This window comes from Carassius auratus, chromosome 1 (assembly GCF_003368295.1).
Source record: "Carassius auratus strain Wakin chromosome 1, ASM336829v1, whole genome shotgun sequence".
Taxonomy (NCBI): domain Eukaryota; kingdom Metazoa; phylum Chordata; class Actinopteri; order Cypriniformes; family Cyprinidae; genus Carassius; species Carassius auratus.
This window is the reverse complement of record NC_039243.1, coordinates 24,029,135-24,052,998: the sequence shown is the minus strand read 5'-3', so window position 1 is coordinate 24,052,998 and position 23,864 is coordinate 24,029,135. Positions and strand designations below refer to the sequence as shown.

The 23,864-nt window shown below is 37.1% G+C and overlaps 1 protein-coding gene and 1 non-coding gene across 2 annotated transcripts; one reads left to right on the top strand and one right to left on the bottom strand.

Annotated features, from left to right (window-relative positions):
* Positions 1-91: 91 nt before the first annotated feature.
* On the bottom strand, positions 92-13,918 carry LOC113105078 (protein unc-13 homolog D-like). The gene is made up of 34 exons (XM_026266188.1): positions 13,575-13,918; positions 12,744-12,788; positions 12,602-12,649; positions 12,423-12,479; positions 12,234-12,341; positions 12,049-12,108; positions 11,672-11,738; positions 11,355-11,532; positions 11,221-11,265; positions 11,044-11,115; positions 10,849-10,918; positions 10,570-10,674; positions 9,515-9,607; positions 9,226-9,326; positions 8,825-8,942; positions 7,450-7,571; positions 7,236-7,326; positions 6,949-7,005; positions 6,742-6,839; positions 6,399-6,450; positions 6,145-6,275; positions 5,590-5,710; positions 5,344-5,496; positions 5,178-5,273; positions 4,861-5,067; positions 2,775-2,849; positions 2,615-2,694; positions 2,419-2,524; positions 2,113-2,184; positions 1,939-2,022; positions 1,739-1,859; positions 1,383-1,506; positions 522-718; positions 92-367 (listed from the first exon to the last, which is right to left on the bottom strand). Exons 1-34 carry the CDS (start codon positions 13,635-13,637, stop codon positions 264-266), a joined length of 3,321 nt encoding a protein of 1,106 aa, XP_026121973.1. The 5' UTR covers positions 13,638-13,918; the 3' UTR covers positions 92-263.
* A 1,078-nt stretch (positions 13,919-14,996) lies between these two features.
* On the top strand, positions 14,997-15,067 carry trnag-ccc (transfer RNA glycine (anticodon CCC)). Its single transcript has one exon. It is a non-coding gene; the product is annotated as a tRNA-Gly (tRNA).
* The last annotated feature ends 8,797 nt before the right edge of the window (positions 15,068-23,864 follow it).

The following is a 23,864-nucleotide window of genomic DNA, read 5'->3' as shown; positions in this document are numbered from 1 at the left end:
GTGAATTCCACAATCACCTGCTCAGTTTTGTTCATATACAGTGTTTCAGTCTGATTTTTTTGTAAAAGACAATAAACAAATGTATATTTTTGGATGAAAATGCTGTATGTTTATTTTTAATATCAAATAATAATATCATCATTACACTTCCTTACAATAATTAAAAGACTCTACATTAAATAATGTATTTTATAACAAATAATAGACAGAAAAGGGGAAAAAATAATGTTAATTTGGTTGTCTTTGTTCATCTTTTTGTCCTCTTAGGTTTCTTGAGACTTCTTTTCTCTTTGTCTGCGTAATTTAACGAAGGCCTGAGCTTCTCTCTCGCATTTCCTGGCCTCGAGTAGCTTCAAGATATTCTCACCTACAAAAAAAAAAAAAAAAGGTCATGTTGAACATATGACGTAAAATACATTCCAACTTGATCTAAATATTAAAAGTTTTCCATAACAAATAGTACAGATCAGTTACTTCATGTACCACAGTAAATGTTGTGCATGTAACAGGAAGTGACATACTGTTGGGTTTGGGGTGCATCAAAGGTAAGCGGGTCTGTGCAGGTGTGGGATCGGGCTGTCTAACTCCGACTCCTGGCACCACTTTTAGAGACAGGAACGCCTCTCCTTCGAAGTCATCACTGCTCAAAGTGTCATGGTCCAGCACTGTCACCAGCAGACATGCTCCGGGAGACTGGCACTGTTCTAATGTAATGATACTGTGCCCCCAAAGGACAAAAACAGCATTAAAACCATAACACAACAACAATCTAAAACCTCTATCTCTAATCAGATTAAGAGTTTATGTTTCCTTGCTCTCTCTCTGTGTATTTTCTGTCTCTGTCACCCTCTGCTAGAGCTGTTTGGGATGCACAACATGCTAATGGGCTACCTGATGTGGACTGGGCTAATAAATGAACATAGGTGAGGTGGTACAAGTTACCCTCAATCTGAGCTTTCCACAAAAAGAGCTGGATAGATTCCCTTTAAATTGTTAGTTTACATCTTGCAATTCTCACTTCTCTTTTTTCCAGAATTTTGACTTTACATCTTGCAATTCTATTTTTGTTTTAAATAAGCCATAGAATAAACACACACACACACACACACACCTATCTCTCTCTCTCTCTCTCTTTCTCTCTCTCTCTCTCTATATATATATATATATATATAAAGGTAATTTTGACTTGAATTTTAAAATGCAAGTTAACATCTCACGATTTAGACCCCAAAATTTCGATTTTTCATTCTTAAAGTTTTTATTTTTTTTATTTTTTTTATTTTCCATTTCCCTTCTGTGAATCTAGTGATTGGGAGCTCTCAGAGAAAAGGGAGCTTTGGGTGATTTTGGATTCTAAAAGCAAACTGAAATGATGCACATACAATTCAAAGGACTCTTCGAACAATGGGTTGAGATCGCAGTTCTTGATTTTGGTGGATCGTGGTTCTACTTGAGGGAACAAGTGCTTTGGTTCTAGAGACAGCTGAACGAAAGGGTCACTGGAACCTGTAACGAACAAAATCCAGTTTCATACTCAACAGTGATCACAGGAATAAAGTTGCCAATTCTGATATTTATCAAATTCAATGACATTCATATAATTTTAAAGTGTTGTCGGTGTCAAAGCACTATAGTTTCAAGACCTGCTGATTCTTGATTTATTAATTTCTTCTGTAAATCCCACAGATTTTTTTAAAAAGAGTAACCGGCATAGTATACATTTTGTAGGTCTTCTCACCATTTGAGTCGAGAGGAATTAGATTGACGGCGTTGAGAACCTCTACATGCAGCTTGTTCTCTGAGCGTTTGTACGAGGTGATGAGAGTGACAGCTCCGTATTTCTCTCCATTAAACCCTTTCTGTAGGAAATGTTAAACAAATCCATGTCAGTAATACTTCGCTGGGTTCTATGGGTGATTCCCTGATCTGTGGTCCCACCTGTTCCTTCACTTTTCTCTCAAAGAACTTCTCTATCAGCTGATTACAAGTTAAAGAGTTTTGTGTCAGGTATGAACATAGAGTCTGTGGAAACAAAAATCAAATACATCTCTCTGAAAGGGAATGCAAGGAAAGAAAAACAGCACATGACGGGCACAAAAGAATAACACTGACCTTATATTCCTCTGTTTTTAGTGTTTCAAGAGAAAGTCCATTCCCTTCAGCATGAAAACACTGTTCTAAGCACTGCCAGAGAACAAACATAGTACATTTCTCAAGAAAATATAAAATACAAGCTGATTGCTAAGGTGTGATGAGTGTTTTTAATGCGTCAATATGTGGTCCTAGGTGGACATTTTTTAAATCTGACAGTTTAGAGTCAAACAAAAATCTGAGGTCTCATTTGTGTCTCTAGCACAAACAGTATAAGAGCAGTTACATGCTAACGTATTATATTTAGCATTCGGCTGAAACACTAACCTGCAGAGCGTACAGTAATCTCTGAAAGTAAACCATGTTATTGTCCTCCTGCTGAGACATCTGATGCAGAATCTTAACCGAGTTCATCCACAACGGAGTAAGAAGACTGAAAGAGACAATTAAAGATATCACAGAGGCTACAGTGAAAACAACAAGAATGTACAGATAAAGTCAGACTGAAAAAAGGTTAAGATACCTATTAAAATTCTCCTGAACCAAATTCTCATTCATATACTGCAGTTCTTTCTCAAGGTATTTCATCAAAGGAGTCACGGCCTGGTGATAAGACATACAAGTGGTTTAGAAAAAATGTAATTTCATGCCTTTTTCAAGCTGATAAAAGTCATATCCCTTACATCCTCCGTAGTTCTGGAAGGAAGCCTTTGACGTGAAGTCATGTTGCGAACATGTGTCTCAATGTCTTTGTTTAACTAAAAAGAGACACAAGAAACAATTACACTTTTTGAAGTTTCCGATGCAGTTTTGGGAGGAGCTTAATCATCGAGTCCTGTCAATCATCACAATGACTGTATATAAGCATCAGCCATTGCTCATTTCCAGCGACTGTTCTTCTGGCATCCCTCCACCTTCCATTCTTCTCCTCTATTTCCTTCTTTGTCCTCCACACTGTAATAATAATAATAATAATAATAATTCTTTACATTTATATAGCGCTTTTCTAGACACTCAAAGCGCTTTACATAGACAGGGGGTATCTCCTCATCCACCACCAGTGTGCAGCATCCACCTGGATGATGCGACGGCAGCCATATTGCGCCAGAACGCCCACCACACACCAGCTTACCGGTGGAGAGAAGACAGAGCGATGAAACCAATCAGTAGACATGGGGATTGTTAGAAAGCCATGATGGTCAGAGGCCAATGGGCGAATTTAGCCAGGATGCCGAGGTCACACCTCTACTCTTTCCGAAAGACATCCTGGGATTTTTAATGACCACAGAGAGTCAGGACCTCGGTTTAACGTCTCATCCGAAGGACGGTGCTTTTTGACAGTATAGTGTCCCCATCACTACACTGGGGCGCTAGGACCCACACAGACCACAGGGTGAGCACCCCCTGCTGGCCTCACTAGCACCTCTTCCAGCAGCAACCTAGTTTTCTCAGGAGGTCTCCCATCCAGGTACTGACCAGGCTCAGCCCTGCTTAGCTTCAGTGGGCAACCAGTCTTGGGCTCCAGGGTGATATGGCTGCCGGCTGTACCATCATTGGGAGGGGGGCAGGGGTTTCTTAGCTCAAACCCAACCTCCTTCATGGACAGCAAGTCAAGCTCCTTTACCATCATCTGGCAGGCCTGAATGGGCAGGTGAACTTGTGAAATTTCAACAGTCCACTTTAGATCTTCTACTAACTATAAGTAACTTTGCAACTACAAGTCAACTAACTCTCATTAATTGGCAACTACTTTACATATCAACTAACACTCAGAGTATTAGTAGACTGTTTACAGTTAGTAGAATAAGTTGAAGTACTTTCAAAGTTCCTTATAGTCAGTAGAATATCTACTAATACTTCAATGACTATAAGTAGTTGCAGAGTTACTTTCAGTTAGCAGAATGTCTAAAGTAGACTGTCAAAATGAAGTGTTACCCAAGAGACATGGTAAAATGTGTGTTCTGGTTGTTGCGAAAGTGCCTTATTGCACCATCTCAGGAAGAGCTTATGTGTATAAGAGAGAAGTTATAACACTACCTGTTTCTCTGTTCATCAAAAAAGCAACTGTATTCATGTCATGAAACATTTCTGAGAACCTTTCTGATGAGGCTTGATTTATAGCATTTTGAAGCATGTTATTCCCATCATACTTTTGAGAACCTTATAGCTTATATATTTTGAGGGGGAGTCTTGGCCCAGTGGTTAGAGTATTACTACTAACCCTAGGGTTGTGGGTTTGAATCTCTGGCTGGCAATACCATGACTTAGGTGCCCTTGAGCAAGAACCGCCAACTGCTCCCTGGGCGCCGCAGCATAAATGGCTGCCCACTGCTCCGTATGTGCGTGCACTTTGGATGGGTTAAATGCAGAGCACAAATTCTGAGTATGGGTCACCATACTTGGCTGAATGTCACGTCACACATAGCAGTTTAGAGACACCTACTCTCAATATGGTAAATGGTAAATGGATTGCATTTATATAGCGCTTTCAAAAGACCAAATGGCCATCCAAAGCGCTTTACAATTTGCCTCACATTCACCCATTCACACACTCATTCATACACCGACTGCAGTGTCAGCCATTCAAGGCGCCATCCAGCTTGTCGGGAGCAGCTGGGGTTAGCCTGGTCAGGTGGAGCCGGGGATTGGACCACCAACCTTCCGGTTTGTAGACAACCTACATGAACCACTGAGCCACTGCCGCCCAATAGTGATATATTATGACACAAATGGAATCTTTAACCAATGATGTAATCGCAGATATGCTACCTTCTTCCCTAGTGTTTCAACTGCAGAGTGGATCTCTTGGTTCAGGGTAGACTGTGTGCGTTGCAGCTGTGATGGAAGTGTGTTCTGGAACTGAGAATCTCCAATCACGTGTCGCGTGCGCTCCCGGAGCCCCGCCCAGCGTAGCTGCTGTGGTAGACTTATCAAAACGGTGTGCAGATGCTCCATATCGTTTACCACCACGCACAGCTAAATATACATAAACCATGAGGGGTTACTGTAAAACATGCAGATGATCAAACACAATTCAGAGTTAAAGACAGCACACCACATACAGTTCCACATCATGAACAGCGCACCATTTTTATAGCTCTTTCTCGATCTGCGTCTACAGAGAGCTCCTTCACTCGAGTCTTCAGCATCTTACAGTACGTTGATGCGATCTTGCACACATCCTGTAACAAACAAAGCAAATTTATACATCACAATTCACTTAAGTGCTAAAATAAGTGTGTGTTTGTGTACCTCTGTAAGTTTGACCATAAGCATGAAGGCCTCCTCTGGGTCAGGCCAGCTCAACTGTTCCCAGAGCTGAGCAACAGGATGCAAACATGCTGCAATATCCACTGCAGAAGAGCTGTGCTTGATGGGAACTCCTCCGGTCTGCAGCGGCTGCAACTAGAGAAGAGAGAAAGAGAGTGTGAGTGTGTGTATTTCCCTTCTGCTTTAAGTCACAAGAACAATGACAACCAAGTGTCAACAGTGTCTTACCTGATCCACTTTCACAGCTTTTTCCACCCTCTCCACAGTGGTGCTAAAGGCTTTATTTAACCAGAATGGAAGAGCCTCTCTGAAGTCCTCATGGAAACTCGTGAGCTGCAGTAACTTCCCCCTGAAAAAGATGTTTAAAGGGATAGTCCACTCAAAAATTCTGTCATCATTTACTCCTTCTCATGTTGTTCCCGTATGACTTTCGTTCTTCTGTGGAAAACAAAAGATGATATTTTGAAGAATGTTGTTGGCAACCAAACAATTTCAGGTACAACTGACTTCCATAGTATGTTTTTGTCCATACCATGGACGTCAGTGGAACCCAAGATTGTCTAGTTGCCAACATTCTTCAAAATATCATTTTTTGTGTTCCACTGAAGAGAGGAATAAAGGAATAGTTCACCATATATATAAATATAGTAAATGTAAATTTTTTTGAGCGAACCATCCTGGATGCTAAGGAAGTCAGATATTTTAACAGATTCTGAGTACAGCACAAAATAATCTTTAATGTATGTAACAACTCAGATTGTCGCAGCTGATTGTAGGACTGACCTTTTTTGTAAGAAGGCTTTGTCTTTGTGGATGGCTTGCAAGGTAAGATACACAGGAAACAGACTGTTTGCCAGCGGCTGATCCATTTGATTCTCCAACTTAGAGAGGGTAGCTTGTAACTCTTCAGCTAGCTGTTTACACACACACACACACACACATACACACACACACGCGAATAAGGGTCAACCGATGATGTATTGACCATGGAAAACAACGCACAATAATTTTTTTAATGCATGTTTCTTGATTCTCACCAGAGAGTCCAGTTTTCGGTAAACCACACTGAAAACATCCAACTGCACAGCACTAGAAACAGAGGGAGAGAGAGTATTTTATTCTGAAAAGAATAAAAAAATCATGACTTCTCATCAGTGATGAGAAAAAAATGGCAAAGAAACAAGTTCAAGAATTGTTCTGATTAGGCCTTCTCTATATTCAATGAGCAGCACATGTATTCAGCTTCAAAATCCAAAAGAAATTCAAATGTTATAAAAATTAATTAGTGGACTAAATTAAAACAGAAATTAAGCTAAGACATATGATGCTATTATATATGCGTTGGTTGCATTTAAAAAATGTACAGTTCATTACTTTTACCTGAGAAACACCTTATTCCAGACATCTTTACTGAGTCTAATGTCTTCTTGTACTTCTCCAATCAACCGATAGAGAGCACTGATGGACTCCAACGGATCCTGTCAGAGAGCACTTATAAAGAACCTCAACTAACGTCTAAACTTACTGGAATAATATATGTTTTATATGCATGTAGAATCATTGTCAATAAACTGCATGGTTTCTCACCTTGGCCACGGGTTGATATAAACCTTTTTTGCTGTTAAACCACTCTTCTGTGCCATTCTGGGAGAAATGGGACATGCTTTAGGTGACTAAATATATCAATTAAGTCACGCATGCAAAGCCCAAAAACTAGCCAGTTTGTTCTCAAATACACAGCAAAACATTTTTAAAAGAGTGTTTTATTGTGATGTACAGTATATAACATCGATATAGTTCTACATACTTAACCTATATACTATATTTACTTTTTTCTATATACTTAATAATTTTAATCAGATTTTGTTACTCACAACAACAGCATCTATGACCTCAACTTGTAAGTCAAACTGAGCAGGACTGAGCTTCTGAAATGCTCGGGTCTTACAAATCTGAACAAGAACCCTACACACAACACATAAATATACTTTATGAGATTTTAGCATATAAACTATGTATATATATATATAGACAGACACACACAAATTAATGATTCTTAAAATATGTTTTCAAGTCTGTGTGTGTTACCTGAGCAGAGTTTGTAGCTGTGGTGTTGTTTTAGGGGTTGGAGGATAGATGTCCCTGTATTTAGACACTAAGCAGAGCCCATACTGCAGAAACCCATTTAGAGATTCACCTAGCTCCTGTTTCTGTTGCCATGCAAACACGTTTATATGTTTTTAAAAATGTTTTTAATTTTAACACATTTTAAACTGTAAAAAATCCCCTAAAAGCCTGGCAGAATTTTTATCAGTCACTACTTCAGTCCTCAGTGTCACATAATCCATTAGAAATCACTCTAATATGCTGATCTGGTTTTATTTTATTCTTTAAAGAAATAAAGCTGCGGTAGGGAACTTTTGACGCTCTAGCGGTTAATAAACAGAACTGCTTGCGTCTTGCGGAAGAACATCGTAGCCGGAACTACTTCTCTCTGTTTATGTCTATGAAGAATCACAAAGGTACTGGGTTACTTCGCCACGGTACCCCCGAAGCAATCTAAAATTGTCAGAATATAAACACTTATTATAGGTGTACCCTAGTGATTCAGGACAAGCTAAAAACACGGTTTGGAAAATGGATTCATGGTGTCCTCGCTTATTATGTTCATTTTTCTACATTTTGAACACAAACAAAGTTACGGACCGCAGCTCTGATTGGTTGTTTTTTACCGGGAGCGCATGACTTTCTGAAAATGGCAATAGGACCACTGGGAGGAGCCAGAGGAGCTTGATTTTTTTTCACAGATTATCTGTCTCATATTCTACTGTCAGGACATAATGACAAGTTTAATAAATATGTAAAAAAATATTTTTTTACAAAAGTTCCCTACAGCACCTTTAATACTTTAATTCAGCAAGGATCCATTAATGGGATCGTTCAACCAAATATGAAAATTATGTCATCATTTACTCACCCTGAGTCAAATATATATATTTTAAAAATGGAAATCAATTTTTACCCACAACTGTTTGGTAATGAATATTCTTCCAAATGTGTTTAACAGGAGAAAAAAAAAACTCATGCAGGTTTGGAACAACTTGAGTAAGTGTATTTTCATTTTTGGGTGAACTACCCCTTTAAATTGATCAAAGGTGACAGTAAATCCCATACATAAAGTACATAGAAGACAAAAATGACTAGAATAAAAATGTTTATCACATGACATTTTTAGCTGCTTTCTTGTGACAGCAAAAACAACTCAACTTTACCACAGCATGATTATAAGACTTGATATCAGCCTGTAACACTGATGATTTATGTGATAAACTGCTAAAACATCATGTGACACTGTTGCAACACCCCTCCCCATGATGCAGTGTAGAAAATACTTTCTAATTCTGTGGTTGTGGGTTTCAGCTTTCAAGTCACAGGGGCAAAATACCACACAAGAATCACCAACCTGTAGGTAGGGGAGTTCCTGTTGATCCCAGTGGTACTCTATACTGGTCAGCTGCTGGAAAAGCACAGTAGAGTCCACCTCCAGGCTTTGGTAAAGTTCGCTGTAGGCCACCCACTTCCTGCGTAGCACCACAAACAGCCCACACATATGCAAGAGAGATTAAAATTCATCAGAATTTACTTCATTCATCTAAACAGAATGCTGACACCGCTGAGCTCACTGTACTGGGAATGTAGTTAAAAAATGTTCATGAAAGGCACAAATCAACACTGTCTTGGCTGCTGTGTTCATTTAATCAGGCTTGCTTTCAGATCTGCTTTATATATATATATATATATATATATATATATATATATATATATATATATATATATATATAAAGTGTGATGGCATATTCTTACGCCAGGTCTTGGAGAAAAGGTGAAATGTCATTCTGGCTGGCGTAGTGCTCGAGCAGGGCTATCCCCTCCCCGCACAACTCTCCCTTCCACGGAGTACTGTCCTGAGGGGTGAGAGGAGAGTGGCATTGAAAAACAGAGAGTGTGACTGTGCTGTGAAAAGAAAAACTTTACAGTATATAAAGGGTATTGTGCAGAAGGAAGTGATGTTGGTGCTTACGCAACCATCGGTCATTTAAGATATTTCATGATTTTTAGAGAAGCTTTCATAAATTCTCTTTTAAATGTGCACCTGTTGTTTGGAGACATGGTCTTGAACAAGCTGCTGCAGGATGCCACAGTAATTCACATAAGGACTCCGTCCAGCACTCAGGGTGTCATCTCTCTGTAATAAAGGAATAAATTAAATCTGGTCACACTTTATTTTAGCGTCCAATTCTCACTATTAACTAACCATTAACTATGACTTTCGCCTCAATTAACTCCTTATTTGCTGCTTATTAATAGTTTATAAGGTAGTTGTTAAGTTTAGGGTATCGGGTAGGATTATGGATGTCATGCATTATATGTACTTTATAAGCACTAATAAACAGCCAATATGTTAATAGTAGACATGCTAATAAGCCACTAGTTATTAGTGTGAATTGGACCCTATACTAAAGTTTTACCTTAAATGTTAGCTATGGATCTGTCATTCAGTCATAAATGAGCTAAAGTATGCTAAAAGTATAATAGTCAGTTTGCAGTGTTCATCTCTGGTTTGGTCTGTGTCCAAACAGATGCTTTTTTTTTACAGATTATATATCACAACGAGGCGTTTCACTTTAGATAACTTACTTTACATCAGTATAGTTTTGTAATTTTATGTGCTTTTGTCATTTGTATAAATTTTTCTTAAATGTTACCTTTTAGATTTTATTAGTTTCAGATGTAGAATTAGTTCTTTTTTATTTTTCCAGATTTAAGTGCTTCAACAATTTTTTTTTTCATCTAATACTTATATTTTTCATCTTTATTACAATTAGAAATGTTTACATTGTGTTAGTTTTAGTTCATGACAATTAATTCACACCTTCTAATGCAGAAGTATTTAGGCTCGGTTTCAAAAATTACAAGATAATAATCGCACATGCTCTGGTCATTCACACAGTTGAACTTCACTTAAAAAAAAAAAAAAAACATTTCTTTTAAACAAAAACAAAACAAAAAATACAGAAAAGAAGTACTTGCAACACAGTGGAAAATCCCTTTTTGATCTTTACGAGTTAACCAAACAAAAACCACAATTTTTAACTACTGAAAAACTTGATAGCTTGCTGATTAAAACAGGAAAATAGAAGCGTTCACCTCTTTATGAATGAATTTAAGCTGAAGGTGACACTGTCCTCTGTCTGGGTATGTCTCTGTTCGGGGCTCCAGGATATACCATGTGTCCTCTGTGCAATGCAGCTCCTGCCACAACACACATACAGTACATAAAGTACATGCAACAGAAATATAAGAGATTGGGATATCTTTGTCGTTTATATTATAATATTCCTTTAAACATCGCATAAAACCTCATATGTCTGAAGTAAGATCAGGTAACTGGAATTGACGAGCATTGTCTAAAGTTATGCAAAATACCTTCAGCTTCAGAACAATATTCCCCAGGAAATCATCCTGGCCTTTCTCTTTTTTAGCATCTTTTATCATCCTGCGAAAAGACAGTTGAACACTCAACGTTACATTTAAAAGCCAGCTCCATTTATAAGAATCATTTAAAATATTTTGACTTCAAACTAATTCTTTATTTAACAGTGTGCATGAAATGTTTCAAACCTCCTAAGTCCATGAAAGTTTGTGCGAAACTCATCAAATTTTTTCACTAGTGACACCTCTTCATCTTTGTCCCTTAAAATAGGCATGATCGAGGTGATTAGAATTAACAGATAATGTAAAATACACAGTGCAGTACAATCGGTATTTCTTAGTAAAAAGCAAGTTCTTTTCACGCACCACATCTCAATGTGGAAATTGGCATTTGAGATGTCTTCAAATTCCCTTTAAATAGGAAGCAAGCATTGAGACAAAACCATCAGTCAACAAGTCATAAGAACAACTTCGTTTCTATAGAAGAAATGAATAATCACAGTTTGAAGGCCTCGTCCCAGACGGGGTTGAGTGTCTGTTTCTTTATGGTTGTCTGCAACACATGTCCTTTGGCTGATCCCCGAACTAATGCTTTCTGAGGTTTATTGGATGATCCACCACCACGAGACTCCTTGTTTTCACTAAGGATCGACAGCAGGCAGTACGGATCACTGAATCCTATAATCAAATATGCAAATACACGTAGAGGTTGTCTGGATAGTATGTATGTCCATTCTGCAGTAATAGATATGTTTGTCTTTTCACTATTCTGTAAAATTAACAACCCACAGTCAACAGACAGCAGATAAAGTCATACCACTAATGTCCTTCCCCAGAATTCCTTTGGCTTGTTTCACTGTAACCATGAGGCTGTAGATCGGAGTCTACTCATGGAGAAATTTACATATGCATTTCAGTAAATAACAACATAATGAATGTAATGAAGTACAGACTAAAATAAACCTGCTTTTTACATGTGGTATAGGCGGTAAGCTTTTCTTGCGATCTTGCAGTCTTGTGAAGTTTACAAGTGCTTTTCCGTACACATGAAAACACATAAGCGGTCTTATACACCCTGTCTGGGTGTATTTTTCAATAACGACTAACTGACTGTATTGTATGCCTTATAGATTACATATAATGTGGATTATATTACACAGGAGATTATATCTTTTTTTTATGTGAAATTCTTACCTGCATGCTCTTGACTTTTTCACTTATGGTTTTATGCTCATCTTCTGTTATGGAAAATGCCTGTCAGAGAATTAATATTTTAAAAAATTAACAAAAACAAAATCAAAATGCAACTATATAATGAATAACAACCATATTGTAAAATATTGGACTACAAACAAATCCAAAGATAAAAAGTGTCTTACCTCTTTGATATAGTCTTGTAACTGCTTGGAACTGTATTGCTCTTTTGTGTGAGTTTTTCCTAAAAGATGAGTGATTGTGTACAGAAGCTCCTTGTATAGCAGTTTGAGCTGCGGGGAAAATAATAAGTCATTATTCCACAAAACTCACAGGAAAATACGTGTAGTTTTCAGTCTCTGATGAAGAATTACCTCATTCTCTTTATGTCTCTTTTCACTCTCCTCTGTGTTCTCAGAGTTGTTGCAATCCTGATAGTTTAAGTATATTGTAGCAAATATAATCATTTGTTAACATAATACATTGTTCTTCTTAAAAAAAAAGAACAGAACTACCATTCAACTAGCATTTTTTTGAATGAATAATCCCTTACCTTTCTGTTCACTTTTCTGGTCATGCCCATTCTCCGTGCAGGTGAGGACTGAGAGAGAAAGAAGACTTTCAATTAAAGTCTGAAATTTAGAGAGAACTGCGGAAATTTAGAAAGAAAGAAAGCATAAATATTTATACAGTACCTGCCTCTGTCGGAGCCGACTCGACCCTGTCCTCTCAAAGTTGGTCTATAGATATAAACAAATGAAACAAAGATACTTAACTAGAAATGTTTCATCTGCAATCGTCAGACTGTTAACAATCATATAGAAACTAAATGCAAATAGCTTTGTTGATGTATCCAGACACAAAACTTCATAGACACACAATGTTGTCTAATATAATTCCTGATATTCCTATTTTTATTGCTATAAAACATCCAGCAGAATTGGAATCTTTTATAAAATAAAATCACATAAACACTTTTGTACTCAGTTATCAAGTGTCGGGCTCCACAGGGAACATGCCCATGTAAATGCCCTATCTTCACTGCAGCACTTCCTTATTATTAGCAGTAAGGAAATTCATCATAGTGACCCACCATCATGGGTTTAGCATGTTGCTAGTGTGCCTTGTTTTTACTGAAAACTATGTAATAATATTTAATAAATGGAATGTCAAAGCAACCCATGTAACAGAAACTGTTTCAACATCAAGAATTTAGAATAAAAAGTTTATATTTATGTAACTGGTCACCATTTTAATTTCTTCTTTTTTCTTTTCTTTTCTTTTTTTTGTGCATTTAATATAACAAAAAAAAAAGCACAAATGTTGTTGCTCAGTGAATATGAGGTCACTAAACTGAAATGAATTTTAAAAGAGTTATAAAAATTGTTTCAGTATGGTACTGCAGGACACTGCTTGACATGTCACATCACCTACCCTCAACTAATGCAACATATTAGGCAAATTATAAAACACTCTTTTGACCCAAAGAAGAAAAGGGGTTTTAAAAAGTAATGCATTTTACTAACCTCTTTAGGAGGAAGGAGTAGGTTTTCTCCTTGTGTGGATGCCGCATCTTGGACTGGTACCATATTTTACAGCTGTACTCCTCACCCAGTTATTCAGCTCTCCTAAACACAAGCAACGTGAGTGACAGATGCTCACAGCTTTTCTGCAGTTAAATCAAATAGTCAACCGTTTTCACGGACGGCTCATGTTTATGTGCACAGTGTTTCATTTAGGGTGCGGAAGTTGGCGTTTCCTGTTAAAGATCGGACCTGCAACTTTAACTGTTTCTTCATACATCTGAAAATGCTAGCACGTCAACTCCTCATGTTGTTCTGCAACTCCATCTTCCTTCCTCTCTCACAATGCACAACTCTATTCCACTCTTTATCTTTATGCATTCAGTGTCACCAGCAAGGTGCAGTCTTGATAACTTCTTTTCAAACAGGGGGCTCTGCTCTTATAGTTTCCATGGTTTGACATAGAGATATGTTGCCCGTCTGTAGCTGCAGCACACTAACTTTGTAATGATGAAGAACACCAATGATTTGCATTAGGAGAAGAAAAAGCTTCAGACCGCAAAGCAGTGTGGAATCTAACAGTTCCCAAACTCTATGCTGGGAAGAATCAATAGCAGACAATGTTTCTCAAAATAAAGATGAACTTTTACAGTGCTCATTAATTTGAAGATATTGACTAGACAGAATGTAGACTGTATGTAGAAAGTATTATGTAAATCTTAAAAGTAATTTTTCTAGAAACCGTCCGAGTTAGAATAAACCAAGGACAGTCATTTGTATTCTCTATGCTAAAAGCAACAATGTTGTACTATGTCCAGAGGCATCAATGCATAATTTTGTTTTGTTTAGCATCATTTTTCATGCAAAGAACTTACCGTTCAAATTGGGTTGAGTCTGTGACCTGCAGCAAAAACTGTGATGCTAGTGTTTGGAAAGTTCCGCCAACATGTCATTTTATAGTGCATTTGTAAATGAGAAATACCAATAAACACCTTTTATATTTAGAGGTGTAAACCTCCAAGAGGACTGCAATATGTTTAAAAATAAACTACATTTGACCATCATGTCGTCATAATAACGAACTCCTGGTGTTGACAAAAATGCGAATATGCAAAACACACAGTTACTACTGTGTGTTTTGTATGTATACATGTATGTATGTATTTTCTTTAGGTTTAAAATCTTAAAATATTTTAAATATTTGACTAAAACAGTTTACTGTAGTCTGTATTATAATGCTTATTATCCCTATATTCAACCCTGGATGTGTGGTACTTTATTAGTATTGTATACTTTTTGTTGAAGCCATATTGAACTTCATATGGTGTTCGTTGTGCTGTAAGTCATATTCCTAAATGATTGTAAACTTGGACTCACTGGGAAAGAATCAGGTTCGTATCCATCACATTAAACATCCACCAGCACGCGCCGCTGGTGTAGTGGTATCATGCAAGATTCCCATTCTTGCGACCCGGGTTCGATTCCCGGGCGGCGCAGGAGCTCCTTTATTAAGGTCATAAAATAAATATTACAAAAAATAAATAAATAGCGATTATTTGTAATTCGTTGGATGTCGACAGACTCACCTACCATAATCAAAGTCTCCTAATAAAGCGCAACGTCGTGCGCATTTGAAAACTAAAGCCAGGTCAATTTCTCATGTTTTCTGATAAAGTTATATATTTATGTATTTACATTCATTTTATTCGCGGTCTACGTCATCAGCGACATTTTCTGATACCGTATTTTTCTCATGACATTTACTGGCTTTAGACGTAGCCTATTTAAATAGCCTCTGTATTTGTGAACTAATTTAAAGCGTGAGAATGACTGCCTGTTGTACCATTCGAGCGCGGGCTGTGAACGAGCAATTGAAAGATGAAAGTCAAAGATTTAATGAATCACTCATCACCTGGCTTATTTCTGAACGAATATGAATACATCTTTTTAGTGAAGGGATTCAAAAGATTTACCTTAATGAATCAAAGCATCTAGCATTCACATTTTTTTCAGACGAAATATGTTGCCTAATTGTTGATCTTTTATTTACAGGCACGGGCTCTTCCATGAACACTTATTTGTCCCAAAAATGAAAATGTGATGTATGTAGAACACAAACGAGGATCTTTAACACAAACCGTTGCAGTCTATCAGTCTAATGGAAGTGGATTGGAAACACGGCTAAACATGTAATAGTAATAATAATAATAATAATAATAATAATAATAATAATAATAATAATAATATCTAAAAAAACATACACAAACAAAATCAAATTAAATCCGCGGCTCATGATGATAAACTGATGTGTAAAGACGTTTCAACGTTAGGTAAGCAAACCAATTAGATCGATTTTATGTTGAAAACGTATTGATTCTCTGACGTCGTTTCAACTAACTGAAAATCGACGTCGATTCAACGTTAGGGAAGACAACCAATTGCGTCGATTTTCCGTTAGTTTTGAATGGCGCGCCTGACGTCGGATCAACGTTAACCCGATGAGCAAAACGAGGTTGGATCGACGTCGGGGATCAACGTCGTTTCGACGCCGCGAGAAACGTCGATTCTACGTTGATTCGATGTCAGTTTGCTATCTGGGACAAAACGATCAGTCTGTGCGAAAAACTGAACAGTATATATATATATATATATATATATATATATATATATATATATATATATATATATATATATATATATATATATATATATATATATATATATATATATATATATATATTACCTCTGATTCATGCAATGTCCAAACTGTTAGAATTATCATGCTCCAGTGACACTCCTAATCATATAATGGGTTCGGTGCACAAGATGGCGCCGGAGAGCTTCAGCGACGCGAGTGCGTGCAACTGTGCATACCTACTTCCGGTCTTGCGATGCTCGCATTTACTGTACGAAACTTGGCTAGATATATAATTAATGATTTTCAAATTTAACAGCGGATAGTGGTATATTAAAGACATGGGCAAACATCCTCCCTACATTTTTGTGTACATTTGTGTGGACATTCATCAAGATACAACTCGGAGATTGCTTTAGTCTTCGGTTGATGATGCAGATCAGCGTCAGGTTAATCAGTCCACAGGGATTTCTTCTTTCAAACACAAACCACTCAAATGCATATTGTTATTCTTTTGCATTAATTATCAGATAAAACAGATATTAAAATTAGTCATGTATTACTTTACTGTGTAAAATAATAAAATATTTTGTGAAAATGATGAAACAAACTGATGTATGTGCACAATTGAGAAATGGATACTTATGAAGATAATTCGCAGCCCACGTCTGACGAGGTAAATATTTTATATATATAAAAAATCAATGTAATACAAACATTTTCGAGAAATCAGTTATTTTTACATGTACATAATTGGCCAGATAAAAATACATTAGCTGTGTATACACACCATGACTTAATTTTTGTGAACAGTAGTGTATTTAATTCATTCACCGGATCCAAACATATGTTTCAAATGAACTGGCTCAGTTAACATTTATAGTAGCAGTGTATATCTTATTTGCATTTGAAGTAATATTATAAATCCTGTAAACATATAGAAGGTAATATTTGAATTTCTCCAGTTCTCTGCATTGACATTTAGCACAACCAGAAGTATCTTTGCACACACTCACAAGACCGGAAATCCAAGATGGCGGAGATATGCAACTAGCCCATTGAGACTGTAGATAGAGTGTCAATGGTCCACCTGAGAGATAGGTAGCGATAATGCATTTATAACAGTTCTAACAGTTTGGACATTGTGTGTATCAATATAATACATAGTAATAATATTAACACCGCTCCACCATGGTGGATGAAAAAGGCTGAAGGAGCACCCCAGAGGAGATTTTCAAATCCTGGAGGATCTGCAGAGTGTTTTACAAGTGACATCAGGCGAGGATTTCCCATATGCCAGGTCAAGAGCCCACCTCAGCAGACCCAAGGACTCTATATGGAGCATTGATGGAGCTCAGGACACAAAACTGAAAGGAATGTGCATGTTGGAATCTTGGGAATAGTTTAGGAAGAGCCCAGTCTGGATCAAGTCCAGGTATGTGCTGGGGTTCTTGTCTTTATGTGGCAACTCTCTTTTGAACATGTAAGAAAATCTGGTGCATATCCCGATTGTTTGGGAGAAACACAAATTCTTACAATTCAGCAGCACTGGTAAGAAAGCACATGAGATCACCAAATGTGCAGTGATCATGAATAATAATAAACTGAAAAATAGTTTAGTTTAAAAAAATAAACTAAATAAAAAAAATATTGTAGTAAATGGCATGAGCCTATATGACTTATATCAAATGATGGTGCCAAAATGAACGTCAGATCTTGAAACGAGCCTTTTAAACAAAGATTTACCACAGCACTTACATCTGTTATTTTAGAGTGGTGGTTCCCTGTATTACATTTTTCATCACTCACTTCTCAAACATAGGAAACTATTTAACAGAACTCATATACTGTAAGAATATAAATATATATATGAATTATTGTACAATCATTTTTCATTAGATACACTGAAGAATGGTTGTTTTATTAAATTATATCTTGCTGATTATCTCAGTCACGTTTCTCCTACTGTTCAAAATTTGATCGCACAGATCTGGATTTTCTACTCCAAGCATGTTCTGTATATGAGTCAGCTGACCTGCCTCAAGAAGCTCACCAGGGCATTCAAATACATTTCTTAAAACAAGAACGCTCAGAAAAAGTAAGTAGTGAGCTTTTTGCATATATGATTGGATATTCAATACAGTATTAAAATAAATATATGTATAAGTGGTGGGTCTATTCAAGATACCCTTTTTATTATATGGTAAAGGACTCCAAATATGATGCTGCTGACACAGGAGCCAGCATTCTGGTGTAGAACACGCATGTGCTGCGCCTTGTTTACAAGCAGAGGAATGCACACACATGTGTCATGGTACCAAATGGCGGCAGAGATGATGAAGATGAAATGCATTATCATCATTTGACAAAAATATTAGATAAACAAATATGCAAGGGTCATAGGAAGTGTAGTTAATGATGGGGTTTCAATCCTGCTGAAACGTGGACAGTTCTGTGGCCGCAGATTCTGTGTGGGCCTGCTTATACTGTATGTACTGCCAGCAATCCAAATTACTTTTTTTGTAAGTCTCTTTGGTAAGAACATTTCTGCCAAGAAGATTGACATGTAGTTAAGATTTATTTGAAAAGTTTGAAATGATTCGTACTGCGTTCCAGTGTTAGTTCTCCATCCAGAAGTACTTGTGTCATAACGTCAAGCCGCAGTCACAACAAATGAATCACCATTATATTGAGAAGCTAAGCTAGAGTGTGTGTAATTCTCAACCAAGATGTGATGTGAAAGAAAGCACACTAGAAACAGATGATTTGGTTTTCTTTGTCAAAACTATGTTGTCTTTATTTCCTAATAATATTTTCTATGGAGGGAAATCTGAGGCTAAATATCCAGTGGCTGAAGTAAATACTTGAGTCATTGACTAAATATCCTGTCAGGAGCTTGATGTTGTAACTCTATCTAAACCTGATGACATCACTTAAATGCAACATTGAAGTCACAGCTTTTCTTTCAATATAAGACTCAAAAACCTAGTGAGCTCCATTTGCTGTCTGCGTAGGCAGCTGGCTTCTAATAAATAAACTTCACAAGAGGATGATTTGGGGTGTTATATGAGCACTAAGTGCACACACTGTAAAAAATAATTCAGTGGCTTAGTAAATTTCACAAAAATAAAGAGCTATATTTACTTAATAAAATCTTTTGAAATCATTTAAGTGATATTTTGAGTGGGTCAGGTTAAAAATAATAATTAAAAATCCAACAAATCATTTCTCTAAAATTTACATATATTATTTAAGTTTATGTAATGAAAATAAATAAGTATTTAACTAACTAATTATATTTGTAATATACCCTCAATATTTCTGGTGAATTCTAATAGAAATATTTGATAATTATTTACTTGTACTGATCTGTTTTAGAAACTAAAAATTATTAAGTATTTCCTACCAATTTTCCTAAATAAAGTTCCAGCTTAATAAATGACGGTTTAAATAAATTGAGTAAATTTCGCGGCTAAAGTGATCACGTGTGCAGCTCCGCAGGAAAAAAAAAAAACTGCTTTCCTCAGCAGAGACGTCGACTAGCCATACTCCTCACAACTCCTGCTAAGTAACGTTAGTCAGCTAATCCTACTTACGTTTGTAACATTTTATTATAAAGTTAATAATTATTAAGCATTTCCAATTGTCTTTGTATTTTACGTCATCTTCAACAAGTTTCGTAGCTTAATCGAAGTCACCTGAAGGACGGCTTTCCTGAGTTTCCTCCGCAATGGCAAGACCCGCACTCCTCTCATATCGTGGTACGTTATGTAATTTAGCTAGCTAAAACTAAATATGTTTGTGATGTTTAATTCAGAAGTTAATTATTAAGGATTTCCCAACAATTGTGTTTGTATTTTTCGTCATCTTAAGAAGTTTAACAAGTTTCGCGGCTCAAGCAAGAGGCACCTGTCACTGAAGGACTGCTTTTCTCAGCAACGACGTGAACAGCATTACTCGAATTTCCTGTAAGTAGTCATTTTATAACGATGTATATTTGCAATACTTTATTCAAAAGTTGATGAAACATTGACCGTGTGTACGTGTACATAACAGTGTAGTTTTCTAAGTTAGTTAGTGGGGCAGCGATATGTATGTTAGGGTTTTGTTTTTTTTGGAGTGGGTTAACGTTCGTACTATTTGGATCACCGTTTATTTCAACCGCCATTTGAAAGTCTAACGATAAGTGTACCGTGGTCGAGCAACTATAACTATACATGCCCAATGGAAAACGATTTTGTACAGGTTCCCCTTTGGGGTCAGTGGCTTGTCAAAAGGGAACACATCATTTATGAACTTTCAAATGACAACATTCTGTCTTGTAAAAAGCTGTCACGTTTTTGTAAAACATCATAATTACTACATGAACTCAAGTATGAGCTCTTAAATCACCACTACAAATACGCCATGCAAAAGTATTTAAAATGGCGTGGACATAACATAGACTGGTGCGTTTTAATCAGCTCCCACTATAGGGAGTCAGCCAGTTTAAGGCCTGCTCCGTTGTAAAATCATTCTAGTGCACTGAAACCTAGATCACATACAATATCGGTCAAAAGTTTGAAAACCGTAAGCTTTTTAATGTTTCTAAAATAAGTTTCTTAAGCTCATTAAGCTTGCATTTATTTAAAAAAAAAAATGCAGAAAAAACACCCGTCTATCCCCCCCACCCTCTATCACCATTTGGCTAGTAATTTTATATATATATATATATATATATATATATATATATATATATATATACATTAAAGCCGAATTTTCATTCCATTACTCCAGTCACCGCAGCTGTTTCACAACAAATCCAGACCTGGTGGGTATTGAAGGACAGCGGAGGCTGGGGGAGGGGTACATTGTTTTAATTTTAATTAAAGTAATATTTTTGTTCCCTGAAACAGATCAGTTTAATTTTGCATCCTTAAATAGTTTGATTTCAAGTAGTGCAATTAAACAAGCTTTTTTGTTTCAAAACCATTAGTCATTTTACTTAAATATTAAACATGTTTATAAAGAAATTGGTTGAAATAATGCGGACCTCAATAAAAGCCTATAGCATTGATTTACAGCATAGAAGCTCGCAGTTGGTCTCTTTTCAGTTTTCTTTTAGGTTTATTGTTAAAAATAAATGTCCCTATGTAGAAAATTAACCTGTCCTCTTGTTAAGAAGAATGCTGTTAATTTTTGCAACTCCTCCCCCTAGTAAACTTTGTTTGAGATTTTACCTATCATATGGTCCAACAGAATGTTTGCTTCTTCAGGTGCTATTTGTTTTGTGTATTTGTCGCTTTCTTGTTACATTCAGGTTTGAATGTAAGCTCTAACCAGTTATCTTTAAAATTTGCCTGTAGGGTTCAGCTGATCTACCGGTCTTCGTACAAGCAGAGTTGGCAGAGGAGGTCATAAAAATCTACATCCTTCGGGACAATGATGGGGTAGTCAGCGATGTAGGAGTTGTGATTGAGGGCATCACTGTCCTCCGCAATCTTGGGAATCTCAGCAGAGCCTGCTGCTATCTTTTGGGAGTCACGTATGCATTGGATTTGAGATATCCCAAGACCCACAAATACAGGTCCTTCTCAAAAAATTAGCATATTGTGATAAAGTTCATTATTTTCCATAATGTCATATATTTTAGATTCATTGCACACCAACTGAAATATTTCAGGTCTTTTATTGTTTTAATACTGATGATTTTGGCATACAGCTCATGAAAACCCCAAATTCCTATCTCAAAAAAATAGCATATTTCATCCGACCAATAAAAGAAAAGTGTTTTTAATACAAAAAAAGTCAACCTTTAAATAATTATGTTCAGTTATGCACTCAATACTTGGTCGGGAATCCGTTTGCAGAAATGACTGCTTCAATGCAGCGTGGCACGGAGGCAATCAGCCTGTGGCACTGCTGAGGTGTTATGGAGGCCCAGGATGCTTCGATAGCGGCCTTAAGCTCATCCAGAGTGTTGGGTCTTGCATCTCTCAACTTTCTCTTCACAATATCCCACAGATTCTCTATGGGGTTCAGGTCAGGAGAGTTAGCAGGCCAATTGAGCACAGTAATACCATGGTCAGTAAACCATTTACCAGTGGTTTTGGCACTGTGAGCAGGTGCCAGGTCGTGCTGAAAAACGAAATCTATATCTCCATAAAGCTTTTCAGCAGATTGAAGCATGAAGTGCTCCAAAATCTCCTGATAACTAGCTGCATTGACCCTGCCCTTGATAAAACACAGTGGACCAACACCAGCAGCTGACATGGCACCCCAGACCATCACTGACTGTGGGTACTTGACACTGGACTTCAGGCATTTTGGCATTTCCTTCTCCCTAGTCTTCCTCCAGACTCTGGCACCTTGATTTCCGAATGACATGCAAAATTTGCTTTCATCTGGAAAAAGTACTTTGGACCACTGAGCAACAGTCCAGTGCTGCTTCTTTGTAGCCCATTTCCTGCACACGCCTGTGCACGGTGGCTCTGGATGTTTCTACTCCAGACTCAGTCCACTGCTTCCGCAGGTCCCCCAAGGTCTGGAATTGGTCCTTCTCCACAATCTTCCTCAGGGTCCGGTCACCTCTTCTCGTTGTGCAGCGTTTTTTGCCACACTTTTTCCTTCCCACAGACTTCCCACTGAGGTGCCTTGATACAGCACTCTGGGAACAGCCTATTCGTTCAGAAACGTCTTTCTGTGTCTTACCCTCTCGCTTGAGGGTGTCAATGATGGCCTACTGGACAGCAGTCAGGTTGGCAGTCTTACCCATGATTGCGGTTTTGAGTAATGAACCAAGACTGGGAGTTTTTAAAAGCCTCAGGAATCTTTTGCAGGTGTTTAGAATTAATTAGTTCATTCAGATGATTAGGTTAATAGCTTGTTTAGAGAACCTTTTCATGATATACTCATTTTTTGAGATAGGAATTTTGGGTTTTCATGAGCTATATGCCAAAATCATCACTATTAAAACAATAAAAGACCTGAAATATTTCAGTTGGTGTGCAATAAATCAAAAATATATGAAAGTTTAATTTTTATCAGTACATTATGGAAAATAATGAACTTTTATCACAAATGGATCCTCCAAAACTCTCTGTTAATGTTCAGAGGTTAAAAACTTGTCTTCTTGCATAGTAGTGGTTCATGATCATCCCACTGAATGGGTATTCCTGATGGAAGTGTTTCTGTTATCGGATTAATTCTGCTGAAGGGATAGTTCACCCAAAAAGATGATGTTGTCATAATTTACTCTCCCTCAATTTGTCCCAAACCTGTACGAGTTTCTTTCTTCTGTTGAACACAAAGGATATTTTAAGTGAAGTGACGTGACATTCAGCCAAGTATTAAAGAGTGTTTGTTAACGCATTTAAAGGTTGCCATTGACTTTGCATAGTATACTTTTTTTCCTACCATGGAAGTCAATGGCAACTTTCAACTGTCTGTTAACCAACATTCATTAAAATATATTTTGTGTTCAACAGAAGAAAGAAACTCGTACAGGTTTGGGACAACTTGAGGGTGAGCACATTATGACAACATCATCTTTTTGGGTGAACTATCCCTTTAATATTGATGTAAGTGTTGCTTTTTTTTATGTGTGGTAATAAGTGTGACTGCAAATGGATGGTATGCACCAGGAACAAAGTAAGATGTCATTTCTCTTACGGCTATCG